General features: G+C 38.0%; 1 protein-coding gene across 3 annotated transcripts; it reads left to right on the top strand.

The window, feature by feature from the left end:
- Positions 1 to 198: 198 nt before the first annotated feature.
- CUNH4orf47 (chromosome unknown C4orf47 homolog) lies at positions 199 to 13,394 on the top strand. 3 transcript variants are annotated; one of them, XM_037128720.2, is made up of 8 exons: positions 199 to 352; positions 2,214 to 2,385; positions 4,455 to 4,674; positions 6,487 to 6,624; positions 6,729 to 6,804; positions 7,506 to 7,685; positions 11,227 to 11,396; positions 12,528 to 13,394. In XM_037128720.2, exons 2-8 carry the CDS (start codon positions 2,286 to 2,288, stop codon positions 12,574 to 12,576), a joined length of 933 nt encoding a protein of 310 aa, XP_036984615.2. In that variant the 5' UTR covers positions 199 to 352; positions 2,214 to 2,285; the 3' UTR covers positions 12,577 to 13,394. The 3 variants fall into 3 exon arrangements, with proteins under 3 accessions (XP_036984615.2, XP_036984614.2, XP_053515947.1); XM_037128719.2 differs by having other exon boundaries at positions 199 to 449; XM_053659972.1 differs by lacking the exons at positions 11,227 to 11,396; positions 12,528 to 13,394 and adding an exon at positions 9,645 to 9,788 and having other exon boundaries at positions 199 to 449.
- Positions 13,395 to 16,384: the final 2,990 nt, after the last annotated feature.

Genomic DNA, 16,384 nt, shown 5'->3' with positions numbered 1-16,384 from the left:
GAAGTCTTGTTGTAATTAACATAGAAGTAAATTTTATTAAAATTTACAAGTAAATGTTATTGGTTGAGTCATTCGTATTCCACCCGACTCATAAGTCTTTCTGTGTTCCTCTAGATGCCCCCACGGCCCCCCCGTAGCGTCCTTGGAATGGTGTCTCCCGTCCCCGGGGCGACGTGTCGCAACAAACACAATCTGAGCGTGGAGCCTGCGGTGGCTTTTCAAGGCGAGTCCCGCGCAGGAAGCGCTTGCGCAAGGCCTCCTCGCAGCCCTCGTGGCTACTGCAGCTGAGTTAACCTGGCCCGGAGCTGAGTCGACCTGATATCGGTGGTCGGATTGAATACCCTTCTGGGAGGTGACTTAGCCCTGGCGGCCGCCGGGTGTTGCCCTTTATATATACATACCTACTCCGAGCCTCTGTTTCCCTAGTGGGAACTCCCTTTCCTCATCAGGTTAGCCAGGAGTTTTCTGCCCTTCGGGTACCCTCCTCCCAACCCCCGGCATTTTATCCACGTTTCAGGAGTGTTATACTTAATTATGAACTTCTAGAGTGTAAGCTCTCTGAGGGCATCATCCATGCTTCTTAAAATACCAGTTTTCTCAGCGAGTCTTACCGAGAAGAGCCTTACCCAGAGGGGTTTGCAAAGATTCTGCTAAATACATGAATGATGATTTTGTAAATGTTGCTCAAGGAGAGTTAAAGAGTGGAAAAACTCTTCCCATGCTCTTGCTGCTGCTCCAGGCGCTGCGCAGACGCGGGGAGTATTGTACTAAGAACCAAACTCGTACCTCGTTCCTGCCTTTGTGGACCAACAATCCAGTGTGTGTGTGGGTGGCAGGGGGGCGGAATGAGGCAGAGCTGTTAACGTGGATGTAAGATGATAACGCATAATGATGAGGACACAGAAAGAGAAGCACGTGCGGCTGTGATGGAATTAAAGCCAAGATGAATTAAATCATACGAAGGCTCAGGGTTAATTGAGGGTACGAAAGGGTGTGGCACAGTGAAGTCCTGCCTAAAGTGACAGAGTGTGTGTCAGGGTCCTGTGACGGGGAAGGGCGCAACCTGAGAGCAGAAGGAAGGCAAGTGCAGCTCAGGGAGCAGGGTCCTCAGGGCCACACGTGAGGGTGCGAGCGGCCTTGGGAGCCCCTGTAAAAGCGCAGGAAGCCTGGCGGGTGGGCAGTGGGCGTGGAGCTTTGAAATACCACGCAAATCTAAGGAGTACACTCCAGCCGGCTGACCACTAGCTCTTAAAAAACGTACTCGATCAGAGGAAGAGGTAGGAGGAGGGGAAGGGCTTATATTTTCTTCCTTTTAGTTTAACTGGACTCTTCACCTGCTCTTTTGATATTGCACATTTGCAGTGATTCATCCTCAGATGAGCCTCAGTTCCAAATATAAAAGTTTAGTGTCACTGACAGCTCCCACTATATTCAAGGCATAAGTCAGTGTTTGATTTTTTCACTAATGGATGCCCAGTGCCTAGATCACTTTGGTGCTTCAAAAACACTATGAGGAAAAGGAGTCAAGTGTTCTTAGCTCTTTGGTTCTCCTTTTTTAGAATAAGTCTAAGTAAGAAATTAATAGCTAAGTAAGTCATTGCATGTTTAATGTGATATTTCAAAAGGTAATCACAGTTACAGCCTGCCCTTTTACAGATACTTTGAATTCATTTTGGATTTTTGTTGGTATTTTTCTTCGTTTTTATCTTGTGTAGACGATTGTCCCCTCCCCCCTTGAGCCTGAAAAAACTCGAGAACTGTAGGGTTTTACCTGTGTGTGTTGTGCATTCTGAAAAGCTAAGTTATAATTTTCAGTATGAGGGAAAATGCAGTATGATCTAAACGGAAAATGCCTGCCTTAATTATGACTTTTAGTTCTAACTTGAACTCAAAGGGGGTTGTTTGCACAGTCTCTGTGCCTCAGTAAACAGTAATAATGTTATCAATGACAGAGTTGGATGGCAGTGGGACAATGCTGTCACACACACTTAGTCATTTCTGGATATTTTACCTGGAAAGCGAAGAGGAGAGCTCACTGGTGATAATGTTGACTCTCATTATTCCCCTCTCAGCCCCCAAAGTAAATTCTTTCCCCACATAGTTGGGGTCTATTGTTTTTTAGAGAATGTTAGAGACTAAAAGTAATTTAGACCGAAATTTATTAATCACCATTTTTTTAAATGTTCCCTCCTGTATTTTTCCTTGTGAGGTAGATTGGGGCTGTAATAGGAGTAGACCTAAGGAACCCTTTGAAGGTACCGACATAGCCTGGCGGAGAAGCAGCCATGCCTGCAGAAGGAGGGAAGACCGACATGGAGAGGATCGGCCTCTTCAGTGAGATGGGCTATGTCACTGTGGGCGATAAATATGTGTCTCCGTTTAATCGTGAGTGTAGTTTTCTTTACAGCCTAGCAGTAGCCATTTCCTGTATGAAAGTTTGGGTTTCATGTTTAAGTTAGTTTTTTCAATGTCCATATTTTAAAGTATTAGTACTGTTGTTGAATAAACCTGTGTGATTTCCATAGCATTCTGAGACTGTCATTTCATAAGAGCAGGAAGCTCATTTCGTTGGGATACCCTACCTTTATAATTCTGCTTATGGGGGACTTTACTGCTTTCCAAGGTTTCATGGCAGTTTTCTCCCAGAATATTTTTTTAGCTTTTTTCCCTTAAATGGCACACTTTAGTATGCAAATAGCATTTACATTTGCACCTGAAAAGGCCATTCACCATCCCTTCTCGGAAAAATGAAATGCTAAATGAATAGCTGAGGGATTTTTAGAAGAGTCATAAATAATAAAAGCTAAAGTAAATAAAGCTTTTCAAAATCTTAGTTAAATTTTTGGTATTTGATGACTTCTATTTATCAGTAAGAAAGAATATACCAATACAAAAGACCTCCAAGATATGTTACTAAAAAATTAGGTTGCAGAATGGTATATATATATAGTTTGCTGAGCATTAAAAATAGAGAAGAATATGAAAATATTTATTGGAACATGCCTCCACATTCTTTGGGAAACAAGTCTAATACCATGATCGCCTATGTTAGAGGAACTGAACGGCCAAGTGTGTGAGGAGGATTTGTTGTAAAAATGTTTATGCTGTTGCATTCTGAACTGTGTGAATGTATTACTTTAAAAAAATTTTAAGTTAAAAAAATCAATTATACAATTTCTCATTTAAATAGCCAGTTGATTTAAAGATTGTTTGCACTTCAAAAGATTATTTACATTACTGAGGACCTCCCAAATTGATCCCAATTATAAAAGAAGTTGTAAATATTCATAAAAACAGACTTTAAAAATTTTAGGGCTACTATTATTTATTAGGTTGGCCAAAAAGCCCATTTAGTTTTTTCCCCATTAAATAAAGGACACGCTTTTCATTTTCACCAATATCTTTATTGATTTGGATGTTTTGAGTATGTTGGCTCTCTCCTGATATTGGTTTCTAGTGGGTAGAGGCCAGGGGTGCTGCTGAACATCTTCCAATGCAGAAGACGGCCCACAGCAGAGAATTATTTGGCCAGAATGTCACTAGTACCAAGGAACTTCACAAACCACTTTTGACATGTTTGATCAGTTACAGCATCTTCTCTGTACACTGCACATAACTTTCTTCTTGCATTTCAGTTGCATTTTCACCTTTCTTAAAATAATAAGGCATAATACACCAAAAATATTGAATGTTTTCTTCTATCTTCATCATTAAAATGGCTGCACAAAAATTCACCTGTTTTAATTTTTTCAAATGCACGCTGGTCTGACAGCTGTCACAATCCAATCCAATAACGTTGTTTTGAACGAAGTAGAAGACAACTGAGCTCTACTAGAGCCATTGTACGGAAAAAAGTAAATGAACTTCTTGGCCATGGCCAATCCAGTATTTCATTATATAAACATACCACACTTTATTTATCTGTTCTCCTGATGATGGGCATTTGAACTATTTTTGGTGATAAGGAATGACTTTGCTATGACCTTTCTTGTTCAGGTCTTTTAGTGGACAATGGCAATCGCGTGTATATACCCAAGAGGGAAATTGTTTCCGTCTGAGTGTGGAACACCCTCCCCTTCAGCCTGTACACACACACACACACACACACACACATACACACACACACACACAAGCCTCTCACACGAAAAGTGTTTTCCAGTATGCAGATGGGGAAGCCTTGGATTAGGTGACCTCTAAAGTCTCTTCCAGCTCTGAAATTCACAGTCTATAACCAGGACCTTAATCGAATTATTCATCTATTTGAATGCAACCCTCTTAGGTTTTATTGTCAACTTAGCCTTTCATGCAGAGCTTTCAGTGAACATTTTGAAACCGGTTTTACATCTCAAAACTTAGTGGCCCATGTCATATTTTGAAACTTTTCTGAGTTATTTTTCATGTTCTTTAATTCCTGGTGAGCTCAAAATTATGATATTCCCAACTTACCTTTAAAGGACCCTTTAATGAAGCTGCCAGCAGAAAAAGACAGATGCTGCCTGGGGGGTCAAAAGAAATGTCCAGTCTCCAGGCCGGCTATTTCGATCCGCATTTTGTGAGGGTTTTTGAAGGTGAAGGCTATGTCAGTCTGAATCAAGTGAGGAGACGGAATATGATGGAAGAAGCCAAAAAAAATCTAGGCAAAGCCTTCCTCCCTAGTAACGGAGATAAGAAACCGTAAGTGACTGGGGAAAAGTCTTACACCCGCAGCTTTCTCTCCTCTAGCCTGAATTGAGTGTTTGTTCTTCCGCAGGACTTGCTTATATATGATACATTTTTTTGAAGTATGGTCCTTTGGTTATTTTGTCTTAGTTGGGGATGATTATATTGAAAGATTTAGGTTGACAGGTAATTTTGATTAAATTGATTCTCCTTATTGCATTCCATTTTGGATTATCTATGCCACTGTTCTCTGAGTTTATATAAGAAAGGCCAACTAAATAATGTATATAAATTCAGTCACTAACCTGGCAGTGGTCAGGATGGGAAAAATCTCCTTGGGTTATCATATCTGTGCCCTGGACTATTTTGTCTGCTTTAAAAAATCTTGCATGTGGCATTAATAAAAACATGAAATTAGGGAAAGCCTCCTTTTTTTGATAAAGGAGATAATTTGCCAAAGATATGTTATGTAAAAATCATTGTGAACGTCACGCGTCGGGTTTAACAGCATGTTAGTTGTCACACTTGTCATGGTGAAGGTTCATTTTTTCCAGCAGAAATCAAGCTTCGTACTTCATTGCAATGTTTGTGTTTCTGGCTCCTCCCCTCCCCACCCCCACTTGGGGGCAAGACTCATCTTTTAAAAAAATATTTTTTAAATTTATTTTTAGAGAGAGGGGAAGGGAAGGAGAAAGAGTGGGAGAGAAGCACCAATGTGTGGTTGCCTCTCATGTGTCCCCTACTGGGGACCTGGCTTGCAACCCAGGCATGTGCCCTGACTGGGAATTAAACCAGCGACCGTCTGCTTCACAGGCCTGTGCTCAGCCCACCCAGCTACACCAGCCAGGGCTATCTGTGATGTCATTGCTTTATCTCCTTATTATATTTTATTTTATTGTTTATATTCATAAACAGCAATGAATGAAAATAAATATCTTCCCCTAATGGAACCTTATTTAAAGTTATAAAAGGGTAACATACCTATTTGTAGACCAGAGGTAATAAATAATCGATGTTAATGTCTGTCTAGTTTTTTAAAATTTTAATTCAAATGTATAAACAGTGTCAATCTTTGATGATAATAAGGTTTCATTTGTCTTGGATACCCTTTTCTGATTATTAAAATTTACTTCACTGATAACTTGGAAATTAGAGATTATGACTGTTACTAACATTAGCTACCCTTTTTATTATGAAATTTAAAGATAAAATTTGTTAAAATAGAGTACTAGGTGGTAAATGGTTTAATGATTTAATATGTATACCGTGGGCCCCGAAAATTTAACATTAAAAGTAAAAAAATATTTGGTTAATTTTTTTCTATAGTAATAAGTATAAACCACAAAGGAGAAAATCAGCAAAATTCCATGAGATTCATTTTGCCATCAGCAGTAGAAAAAATATTTATATGTTTTGAAAATGTAGTTTCTAATGAGTGGATGGTCAGAAATAATTAACCATTTATTAGCTAATTCCGTAAAGTATCTGGAAATTAAAAAAAACACAAAAGGGTCTATTTATTGTTATAGTTAACTGAATTAATGGAAACGATTTTAATTTTCTAGAGATTACAAAGTTTTATTTATACAAACATTTAAAATATGCATAAAAAATTAAAAATTTATTTCAAAATTTGTCTTTGAAACGTGGGAAAAATTGAATTAAAAAGTAACAAAAGTGATATTTTTCTTACCAAAATTAGGCAAGTCAATAATATTTTGGTCTTTTTTCAGCACTTTAAAATAAATTATGGTAAAATATACACAAAATTGTGGTAACACAAAATTGGCCATTTTAACCTGCTTTTTAATTTTTTTTGATGGCAAGATGTGGAGTGGGAAGCTACTATGGGACAATAGGTGGCCCAGTCCCATTCTTCAGTGCGCAGTCCAAACCCAGAGAGAAATACGAGGCACCTGGGAAGAATTTATACACAAACCCAGGGAAGAAAGGAACTGGATATGGGTAGGATGTATTTACTACTTTTGTATCATTTATTTTGAACTGAAAACAATGAAATAAAAAATTTCCAAACCCCAAAGTCACCATCACTTGTTTTCTTTCCTTAGCTATGCAAATGTCACAATAGGGAAACAGTTTTCACACTCTGCTGATTTCTATGATGCATCAAAACTAGATTTTAAGGTAAAAGAATGTTTTAAGTTTTTTCAGCTTTTCTCATTGAGTTAGAGAATTCACTTGTGATCATATTTTGGTTTAATCAGGTGATGCTTTGTTTTGCTTTACGTATTTGTATTACTAGGTGAGTGGCAGCCCAAGGTTTATGAATCGTGACAATTTTATTTTATTTTTGCTGTTAGAGCTACACATCTTGCTATAGATCCTCTCAAGCTCTTCCCAGGATGAGCTTCTCTCTGGTGCTGTAGTTTACTAGATCTAGCTTTCATTTGTCTAAACTGCCTGTGAGACTTCTGTTATCTCGACCTGAGCACCTACGCTCTATTTTGAGAAGAGTCATATCCTAACACTTGGTCATGTCCCCCCAACACCCTAATATCTTGTGCCCAGCCAAGTAGTGGGAGTACTTGGGGGCAGATCAAGCCATTATAGTGAGTGAACGGCGTGGAGGAGGGATGGAGAAAAGTGAGAGAGGAGAAACAGAACGGAGGAGTATGTACAGAAGGCAACTGATAAGTGTTTCTCTCTCTCTCATTTTCTCCCCCCTACCCCGCCTCGCCACACTTCCTCTTTCTCTAAAATAAATGAATGTATCTTCAGGTGAGGATTTAAAAGTAAGTAAGTAAATAAATAAATGGAAAAGAAGTTTCGATTCTGTACTATTACGAATTTGAGTAACGTACGCTATATAATTTCAAACTCCACAGAAAAAGAATGAAGAGCATCATCGTCTACTTAAAGGGGCGCCTTTCAAGTTAAATCTTTACCCAAGAGATTATTTTGATACCAATCCTTATTTTTCGGAGAAGCCTCTTCCACCGATTAAGAAAGAAGAGAAGAAACTAGCACCTGCAGGTCCTTTTAAGCCCCCTTCTCCTGGTAAAAAGGTAAGTTAAAAATTTTAGAATGAAAAAATATTAAGCATTTTACAGAAATGGTGCCTCTTGCTGTCAAATTGTTTTGTTACCCATGTCAATAAACTTTTGCTCATACTCACGTCAAGAATCGTGAAACCAGTTTTCATAAAATTATGAAAAGTCCCAAAGTATGGCTAGCATATGGGAATGAGGACACTCTTATGCAGTAATTATTAATCAGTTGAAATATTTTTGAATGTACAACAGATTTTTCTGAGTGCCTCTCTAGATCTTAGGCATAGTTTTTCTCCAAACCATAAGGAGCCAGATGATCTTTTTGTTTTTGAAATGATTAAAATGAACTGTCTCACTTTGCTGAAGTTAACAAGTTTGAATAAAAATGAAAATGCTTCTCATGGTTTACAAACCTTGGTTGGTACATATTTTTCTTCTGTAATTGCCTGTTTATTTTCCCTGCAGATTTTCTGTTAGGATATGTGTATTTCTTCATATTCATTTATAAGATCTTTTCATATATTAAGGATATTGTTCTTTTGTCATCTGTGTGGAAAATGATTTTTTTAGTCTGTTAATTCTGACTTAATGATGGAATTTTGTGTCCTTCAGAAATTTAGTAATTTGATGTAGTCACATTTATCCTTTGCACTGAGTTTTATGATATTGTAACCTCACCATCAATATTAGAATAATATACATTCTTGATTTCTTCTATTAGTCTTCTTCTTTTGCATGGAAATCTTCATCTGAAATGTACAGGGTGGGCAACAGTTGGTTGACAGTTGTTCATATGGAAAATCATACAATGAACAATCAATAATAATGCAAAAGAGTCAACTGTGTTTCGCGTGCTCACAGCTACACACCTACTTTTGCTTACTCCAGGAACTAACGTGAAGAGCGGGGTAAGGACCCAGCTTTCACCTTTTTCAAAATCCAGTTTTTAGGGCAGGGCATGTTCTGCGCCTTGGTTGCACGTGTGGTCTGAAGGGCGTGTGTCTGCATGGCTCAGAGAGTTGCGGGCTTCGAGTGGGTGCAGTATGTTGTGTGTGAATCAGATTTCAGTAAAACTGCTATTTTCTAAAAGCCAATTGTTCCCAGTATTAATGGGAGGATAATTTGTAATGCCACTGCTTTGGAATACCACTCATCAAATCAACATTCCCATTTTTTTGAGGACTTCTTTTTTCTAAATTTCCATTCTGTTTGATATTTGTTTCTGTCTACCAGTTCCAACCTGCTTTTAATGATTACTATTACATTTCAGTATTGGGTAGTCTGTTCTCTCCTTGTTTTTCTTTAAAAAAACTGTATTGGCCCTTCTCCTCTACATATTCTCTACAACTCTGGAATTATTTTGTAAAGTTCTGTGGGGAAAAAGACCTTTGGTATTTTGCTATAAAGTTAAATCTTTAGATTTTAAGATTTATTTGGATATTCATAATTTGAATCTTCTGACCTAGAAATAAACAAAATAAGAACCTTCATTTCCCTGGTAGAATATTATATTTTACTTTGCATAGGCTTACATATCTTAGATTTATTCTCACGTATTTCAAGGCTGGGCTCAATAGTTTTTTCTTCCCATCATATTTCTCCTCATGTTATTTGTCCTTATAAAACATTTGATTAAAAAAAATGACTGGCTGCTTCATTACACTGTCTTATATTCTAATGGGTATTGTGTTGACTCTTTTTGGAGTTTCGGTTATATGATTATATTATCTGCATAATAACTTTGCTCCCTGCTTCCCAGTACCTACATCTCTCATGTCATGCTCACCTCCAGTTGCTTAGACCACAACAGTGGCCGTCCTTGCCCTAATCTTGAGTTTAATGAGGATACTCCTGGTGTTTCATTTTTACAGATGCCAACAATCGGGGTAAATCAGGAATGTATGTAGAATTATGTGACTGTTTTGGTCTAATCTATTTGCACCGCCTCTTTTTCTCCTTCTGACTTGTTGTTAGATGAGCGACAATAGATTTCTGGAAGGGAATAAGGAGAGAGGGAGAGAAACATCAATGTATGGTTGCCTCTCCTGCGTCCCCTGCCAGGAACTGGCCTGCAACCCAGGCATGTGCCCTCACTGGTAATCAGACTCGATCCTTTGGTTCACAGGTCCATGCTCAGTCCACTGAGCTACGCCAGCCAGGGCCATTTGTTAATATTTTACTAAGTATCTTTGTGCCAATGAATTTAAGTGTGACTGTACTTTTTTTTGTACGCCTTGGTCTATTTTGGTATAAGTAGATGCATCTTAGAATAATCAGGGAGATTTGGAAATTTTCTTCTTTATGTTCTACACCAATTTAAGTGGCACCGGAAGTATCTGTGCTTGAATGCTTGAAGGAATTATTGTAGGAGATGTTCTGGGCTCAATTTCTTGCATGGTGCCCATCTGTTTTCTATCTCTATTTAAGTCAATTTTGACATTTACATTTTCTCTGAAAATCTTTTCTTTTCATTCAGGTTTTCAAGTTTATTAACATAGAGGTTAACCAAAACAGTATTTTAGTATTCTCTATATGTATGGGCTTCTTCCACTCCTTTCATATTCTTAATTTCAATATGGATTTATCTATTTAATTTACTTTCAAATGCACCATTTGGTAGGTTGATATATTTATCATATACAATCTATATTTTATTATTTTTAATTCATCCACTTACTTTAATACTTTTTTATTCTATTTTACATTTCTTAAGCTTTCTTGTTATTGTTTGCTCTTCATAGTAATCTGTTTTTAATCTATAAAATTTGAAAATTACAACCATATCTTTCAAATGAATTAAATTTTCACATATATTTGGCCTAGATACTATAAGAGAAAAGATGCCTAAATAAATGGGTTATTATGATTCTATAGCATTTTCTTAGTAACTATATATAATATAAAGATTAAAGCCATGGTGAATCAGTTTAAAAAGCTGAAGCAAATATTTATCTGTTTTGTGTGTAAGTGGAAAATATTTTAATGGGCTTTCCTTAATTATAAATAAATATAAAATAGATTACGTTTTCTTCTCACCTTCTATTTCAATGTACTATTTTTTTTTTAAAAGAAAGTGATCTTTCTCATCATTGACTGATGTTTACTAAACTCATGCTCTGCCAGGCCTCCTGTTGGGTGAACTTACCCTTGGCCTCTTCTCCCAGCCTTCGGTTCTAAGTCCTAACTTCTTTCTCTGTCAAAATATATGTGACCTCGGTCTCATTCCCTCAGTGGTGGGCTCGCCCCGTAACTGGTTGAGAGCCTGATATCATAAACTCTCACTAAAATTTTAATGCTCGGCAATAATTTAGACTATTATTTTCCTGTGAACATACATATTTTAATAGAGACTTTTAGAATCATAGTATCTTAACCCCATAAAATTGATGGTGGGGAGACTCTTCACTAGTACTCGAATTAGACAGAATAGATACCTTTCTTTAAATGTAAAACCAGCTCCACATACAATACACAAATGCGTATGAACTTCTTCAAAATTATTTTTTGGGGAACATTTTATAAAGCCCATACTATTGTCTAATTTTTTTCTTTGTAGGCTGGTGGAATGAAGGCAGGCACGTTTGACCCTTACCCATCACATTCTGCTGACCCTTATGCGACTAAGTTGGCAAAGCAGACTGTGGGCCCAGGCGCTAAGGTTTTCCACCCACCAGGTGGGCCGAAGAGCAGGCCGATTCAAAGCATCATGACCTTGAATGTCAAAAAGTAAGTAAGATGTTCCATGTAGTTCCTATACTGAGTGAAATTGTTTTTGACATTTAGATTTCTTCAAGATGGTGTTTTTTATTTGTGCATACTTGTGTAAACAACAAATTTGGGGGAGCTGAGAAATCCTTCCACACACCTGCTCTCCCTCATTGAAGTTCTTTCCCATCTTCTGAAACTTGCAGTTGGAAAAAGCCCAATTGAGCCGCACCGAACTCTTCTGTCTGTAATTTTTAAAGCAGATCTGTGGTGTCATTGGAGACAAATCGGACAGTCCTCACTAAACATTCCAGTTCAGTTAGCTGGGCAGGCTGACAAGACACTTGAGGCTTCTGCTCTTAGCTTTGGAATGGCCTTGTATGTAAACAGGAAATATTCTTGTTCATTAAAATGCTGTTAGCATCACTTTATAATACTTCGAGGGGAAGTATGTATTTGAGTATCTTAAAACTTCAATTTCACCTAGCATTTGAGTACTCTTAAAATTGAGACGGTCTCAGGAGTTCAGAACATAAATTAGAAAAGGACAATCCATCATTTTGTGTCTGTGTGTGCAAGATCAGGAATCAGTGAAAGAATTCATTTCTGTCTAGTCATTGAAAAAATTTTAATGTCGATTAAACTGATGAACCTATTTCTAACTTCAGTGTGATCCTACAGTGGATTACGAAAAGGGCACCAAGTTCACACTTTCTTTTATTAAAACACTAGTGCAGCTTATCACTTGTAGACAGTGATTATAATACCAACATTATTATGATATCACAAAAGTAAGGCTGCCCTTCAATAGTTATGTAATTTAACTGTTGTCTATAGGAATAATATTCTGGGTGAAGTTTTCTGTGAGTTTTTTTCTATCCAGAGAACAGAAAGCTCTGTGGTGCCCTAGTGTGTGTGTTTGGACAGAAAAGAGTAACTGATTATTTAGCACTGGTACCGTAAACCAATTTTTCATTCTTAAATTACATCTTTAAAATATATCTGATTTATATAAAGTGAAGCTTTTTAGTGTGATGAGGAAATTTGGTTTGGGATTGTTAATTTTTTTACTGCAAAACATTTTTACAAGAACCTACAGATATATTAGCCATACCTATAAAATTAAATGAGCTTTTATTTTTCTAATTGTAGGGCACTAAATATGAAGAACTACAAGACTGTTTCAGTTCAGTCCTATTAGCGTCTGGAAGACAAAGAGCTTTGTAGATCCTGACTACCAGTAATTCTTTATCAAGTGCCAATTATTTGGAAAAAATATAAGATGTTGTGGAACAGAGAGCCGAAGCATTTATGACGAATTGAATCCTCCTCCTGTAATACTCTTCTTTTAGTACTATTGAATAAATTAATTTGCATATTAGCAAATTAATATGTGATTGCTGATCTGTGTTAAGAGCTGTGTTTCTGAGAATATGATGTTTAGAAGTTTTATAAAATCTTGACTTGCGGTGCCTTGATTGAGAGTGTGGACTCCTAATGGTGAAAAGCTCCAGGGTTGTAGAACAGCGGTGGATGTGGGGGCTGGAGGGGCGGAGCGTACAGAGTAAACCCTGAACTTGCTGTTTCTTCTTGGAGCTGAAAATTGTATTGCCTGCCACCCCAGGGTCATAGCCTGTACAGTAAGTCAAGTGTCTCAATTTCTGAGGTCCGGCACCTTCATTTACGGCCTCTATAAAGCAGCAAGTCAGCCACTGCAGCCCCAGGACAAGTTGGGGGAATGGAGAACGGGGGATGCGTTTGTACTTCATTATCTCACGGAAAATCACAGAGTTACAAGGCGGATGAATTTGTCTTTGGTGTCCCCCCTGGCCCTCTGTAGCTGTCCACCGCTGCCTCTTGCGGAGCATGCCCTAGGCCTCCCTCTCTGGTGCCCAAGTTCTCTTTTCTTCACTGGTCCTCCCACTTTTTAAGCTATGGGCTATTGAAAGATACAATTTAAATGTATTACTATAATTTGTAAGGAGGTCTATATCAATAGTCCTCATTCATTTGTGGATGGTGGTGGTGTTTGTATTAAAAAGAGACATTTACAGTATTTATTAATATAATGTCTTGGGGAAGTTCTTTCTGATCCACAGTGCTGCCTTGGGACTTGCCCTTCTGCCGTCCCAGGCTTCTGTGAGCTGGAAATCCGAATGCACGGGGGCTGGGTCCTCTTTCGGACCCATTTTTTCCCAGTGGGGCGGGGAGCTATGTCAATCCAGATACACATCTGGCTTTTAAAGAGATTGCAGTTGGTACAGTGAATTTTTACTATTGTCAAATATATATTTTTATTTTATGCCTCATAACTATTTACCTTCTTCTAAAAGTATTTAAAATTCTTATTTTCCATGCACAGGATAGTGTGGAATAAACATCTTTAAAGACTTTATCAAGGATATAATGTAACTCAAAGGGGAACACATTTGTCTTCGGGAGTGGTTTTACCAGGTACACATAACTTTATAAAATTCATATAGTCATACATTGATGTTATCAAACAGCCTCTAGTACACATTCCTTTGGGATAAGAGGCCTAGAATTTCAGATTTCATTAAGATCTAAATGCTTGTTTTTCCCACTGCCTTTTGTCAGCTGTAGTTTTATGAGTGTGCTCTCCTAGCAATGCATACTTCATGTGACATTCGTAGGTGGGTGGGGATGTGCGTCTGATGCCGGACTGGAGGGCGAGGGAGGGCGGAGCTTATCCTCAGTTTGCATCCATGGTCGTTACGGGAAATGGAAACGGGGAAAAGGAACGATCCTTTAAAATGATAGAGGAACACGCACACACACTTTTATTTGAGGGGTGCCGTATTTATGATGACCATTGATTTTTTATATCATCACGGACTCTTTAAGTTTGCAAATACAACACAACATTAGGTGGTTTCCTGTGTAACAACTTTCCCCCCTGAACTCAGGCATGAGGAGTTAAGGGTTAGTGGTCACTGGCCTCCCGTCTTGTGACAACTCCGGCATCTAGGTATCTCTGGTCCCCTGTTGGTGCCTGGATGACTTGAGTGGTTTCCCGCATCTGCCACGAGCGAAGAATGGAAGAAGATAGCTTGCCCAGCAGTCATTAGTGTCTGCTGGGAGCCCTCCAGCTGTGCCTCTGTAAGGCCTGACTCGGAAACAAAGACAGGGGGGGTGCTGACCTGTCATGGAGGAAAGGTTGAACTTCAAGAGAGATTTGGACCAACAAGAAGCTCCCACGGGACTGGAGAGGACATTCTGCAGCTTCATAGCCTATGTGTTAGAAGTCTTTCCTTGCTACTTTAGGGGCTGATTTTTGAACAAAGCAATACAAGTGATTAAACTCTACCAAGACTGATAAAAAAAGAGAAACCCCAAATGACCGATGTCCGAAATGAAAGGTGGGATATCGTCACTGGTCCTCTTGATATCACAAAGATAGCAAGGAGCATTATGGATAACTTCATGGAAATGCATTTGAGAACTTAAAGTGTACACATTTCTCAGAACATGAAAATGATCAAAATGGACTCAAGAATAGATAGAAAATCTCAGTTGACCATATGTATTCATGAAATTGATTTTGCACTGTAAAACCTTCCCATTTGGAGGACTCCAGGCCATTGGTGAATTCTGTTATGTATTTAAGGAGGAGCTAATGACAATACCAATCCTTTCGTGAACCCTTTCAGAAAACAGAGGATGAGGGAGCGATTCCCAATACTGTTTATGAGGCCAGATTTTCCTGGTGCCAAAGCCAGATAAAGACTTTGAAAGAAAATAATGTTAAGACCAATATCTTTCTGAACATAGAAGAAATCCTTAACCAAACATTATCAAATTGAACCTAGGAGCGTATATTGAAAGGGTAATACATGACCTTTTGGAATTTATTCCAGCAATGCAAAGTTGGTATAATGTTTCAAAATTAACCAATGTAATTACCAAATTAACAGATTAAAGGGGAAAACACATCTCAGTAAATGCAGAGAAAGCATTTGACACAATTGAACAAGTTTATACAGTAAGCAGCCCTTGGGAGCCAGAGCTCGCATCTCCTCTGGGGCAAGGGCAGACGTGCGAACGTCCTATGTGCCGAAGATAATGTTTCTACCTAGAGCCCCGGCAGCATGCTCACTGCACTTGGAAGTAAGATTTGGGTTCCCCGGCCTCAGAGCTCTCTCCTGTGATACAACTGACTGTGCCCCTTTGCGTGTTGTCTGTAGGAATGGGGGCTTGGAGAACCAATGCCAAAAAGGTAGTATTCTGGTCACTGCTGTGGCTGTAACAGACCGTCCTTCACCTCTGACCCTGATGTCTCCTGCCTTCCACTGGAACTCATACAACTGTTTGGCTAACGAAGTACCTTACGAGTGTGGTGAGACCTCATACTGCTGACAGTTCTTGATGATATACATTAGTTTTTTAATTATAGTGCTTGACTATATATATAATCTCTATGTATAATTATATATAACGTGTATTATATATAATATAATACACATATTTTTTAGTTAGAAATTGGAATTAAGTATACATACCTAATTCTAATTTCTAATTTCTAATAAAAAACTAATCTACTCTATAACAGAGTAATTGTAATCATATGTAAAGACAAACTTAGAATCATTTTGTAGGAAAAAAGGTTCTTGGACAAAAGATTTTGAAACGTTGATTTTAGAAATTTATTTACACATCTTGGATGGAAGCAATTGATACAGTTTACTTGGGATTCCTGGGGAAAAACAAAGAATTTGTTTTAAGGTCAGAGTGCTAAGTATACTTCAGAAAAATAGTAATTAACACCCCTCCCGCTGCTCCCTCCCAAAGTTGCTTTGTGCATATTCAATGTACAGAAGTAATTATAAATAAAATTACATGAACTCTATTAAAAGGGTAAAATCTCTAAGTCTACTATAAAATTGGATACAAATCTTACAAAATCTATTATATTCATCTTAAAAGTTTCCATCTTATTACTGTTCTCTGACTAGTGCCCAGTAGGCTAAAGAGAGTTTAAAAACTTGCTA

The sequence above is a fragment of the Artibeus jamaicensis genome, unplaced genomic scaffold (assembly GCF_021234435.1).
Source record: "Artibeus jamaicensis isolate MK-2021 breed Jamaican fruit bat unplaced genomic scaffold, CSHL_Jam_final scaffold_833, whole genome shotgun sequence".
Taxonomy (NCBI): Eukaryota; Metazoa; Chordata; class Mammalia; order Chiroptera; family Phyllostomidae; genus Artibeus; species Artibeus jamaicensis.
This window is presented reverse-complemented; position numbering and strand designations above follow the sequence as displayed.

Bases quoted from the DNA above. Each gene is read 5' to 3' on its own strand.
- CUNH4orf47 (XM_037128720.2), top strand. From the start codon at position 2,286: ATGCCTGCAGAAGGAGGGAAGACCGACATGGAGAGGATCGGCCTCTTC. The intron at 2,386-4,454 runs GTGAGTGTAGTT...TTACCTTTAAAG, and splicing joins ATATGTGTCTCCGTTTAATC to GACCCTTTAATGAAGCTGCC. The intron at 6,625-6,728 runs GTAGGATGTATT...TTCTTTCCTTAG, and splicing joins AAGAAAGGAACTGGATATGG to CTATGCAAATGTCACAATAG.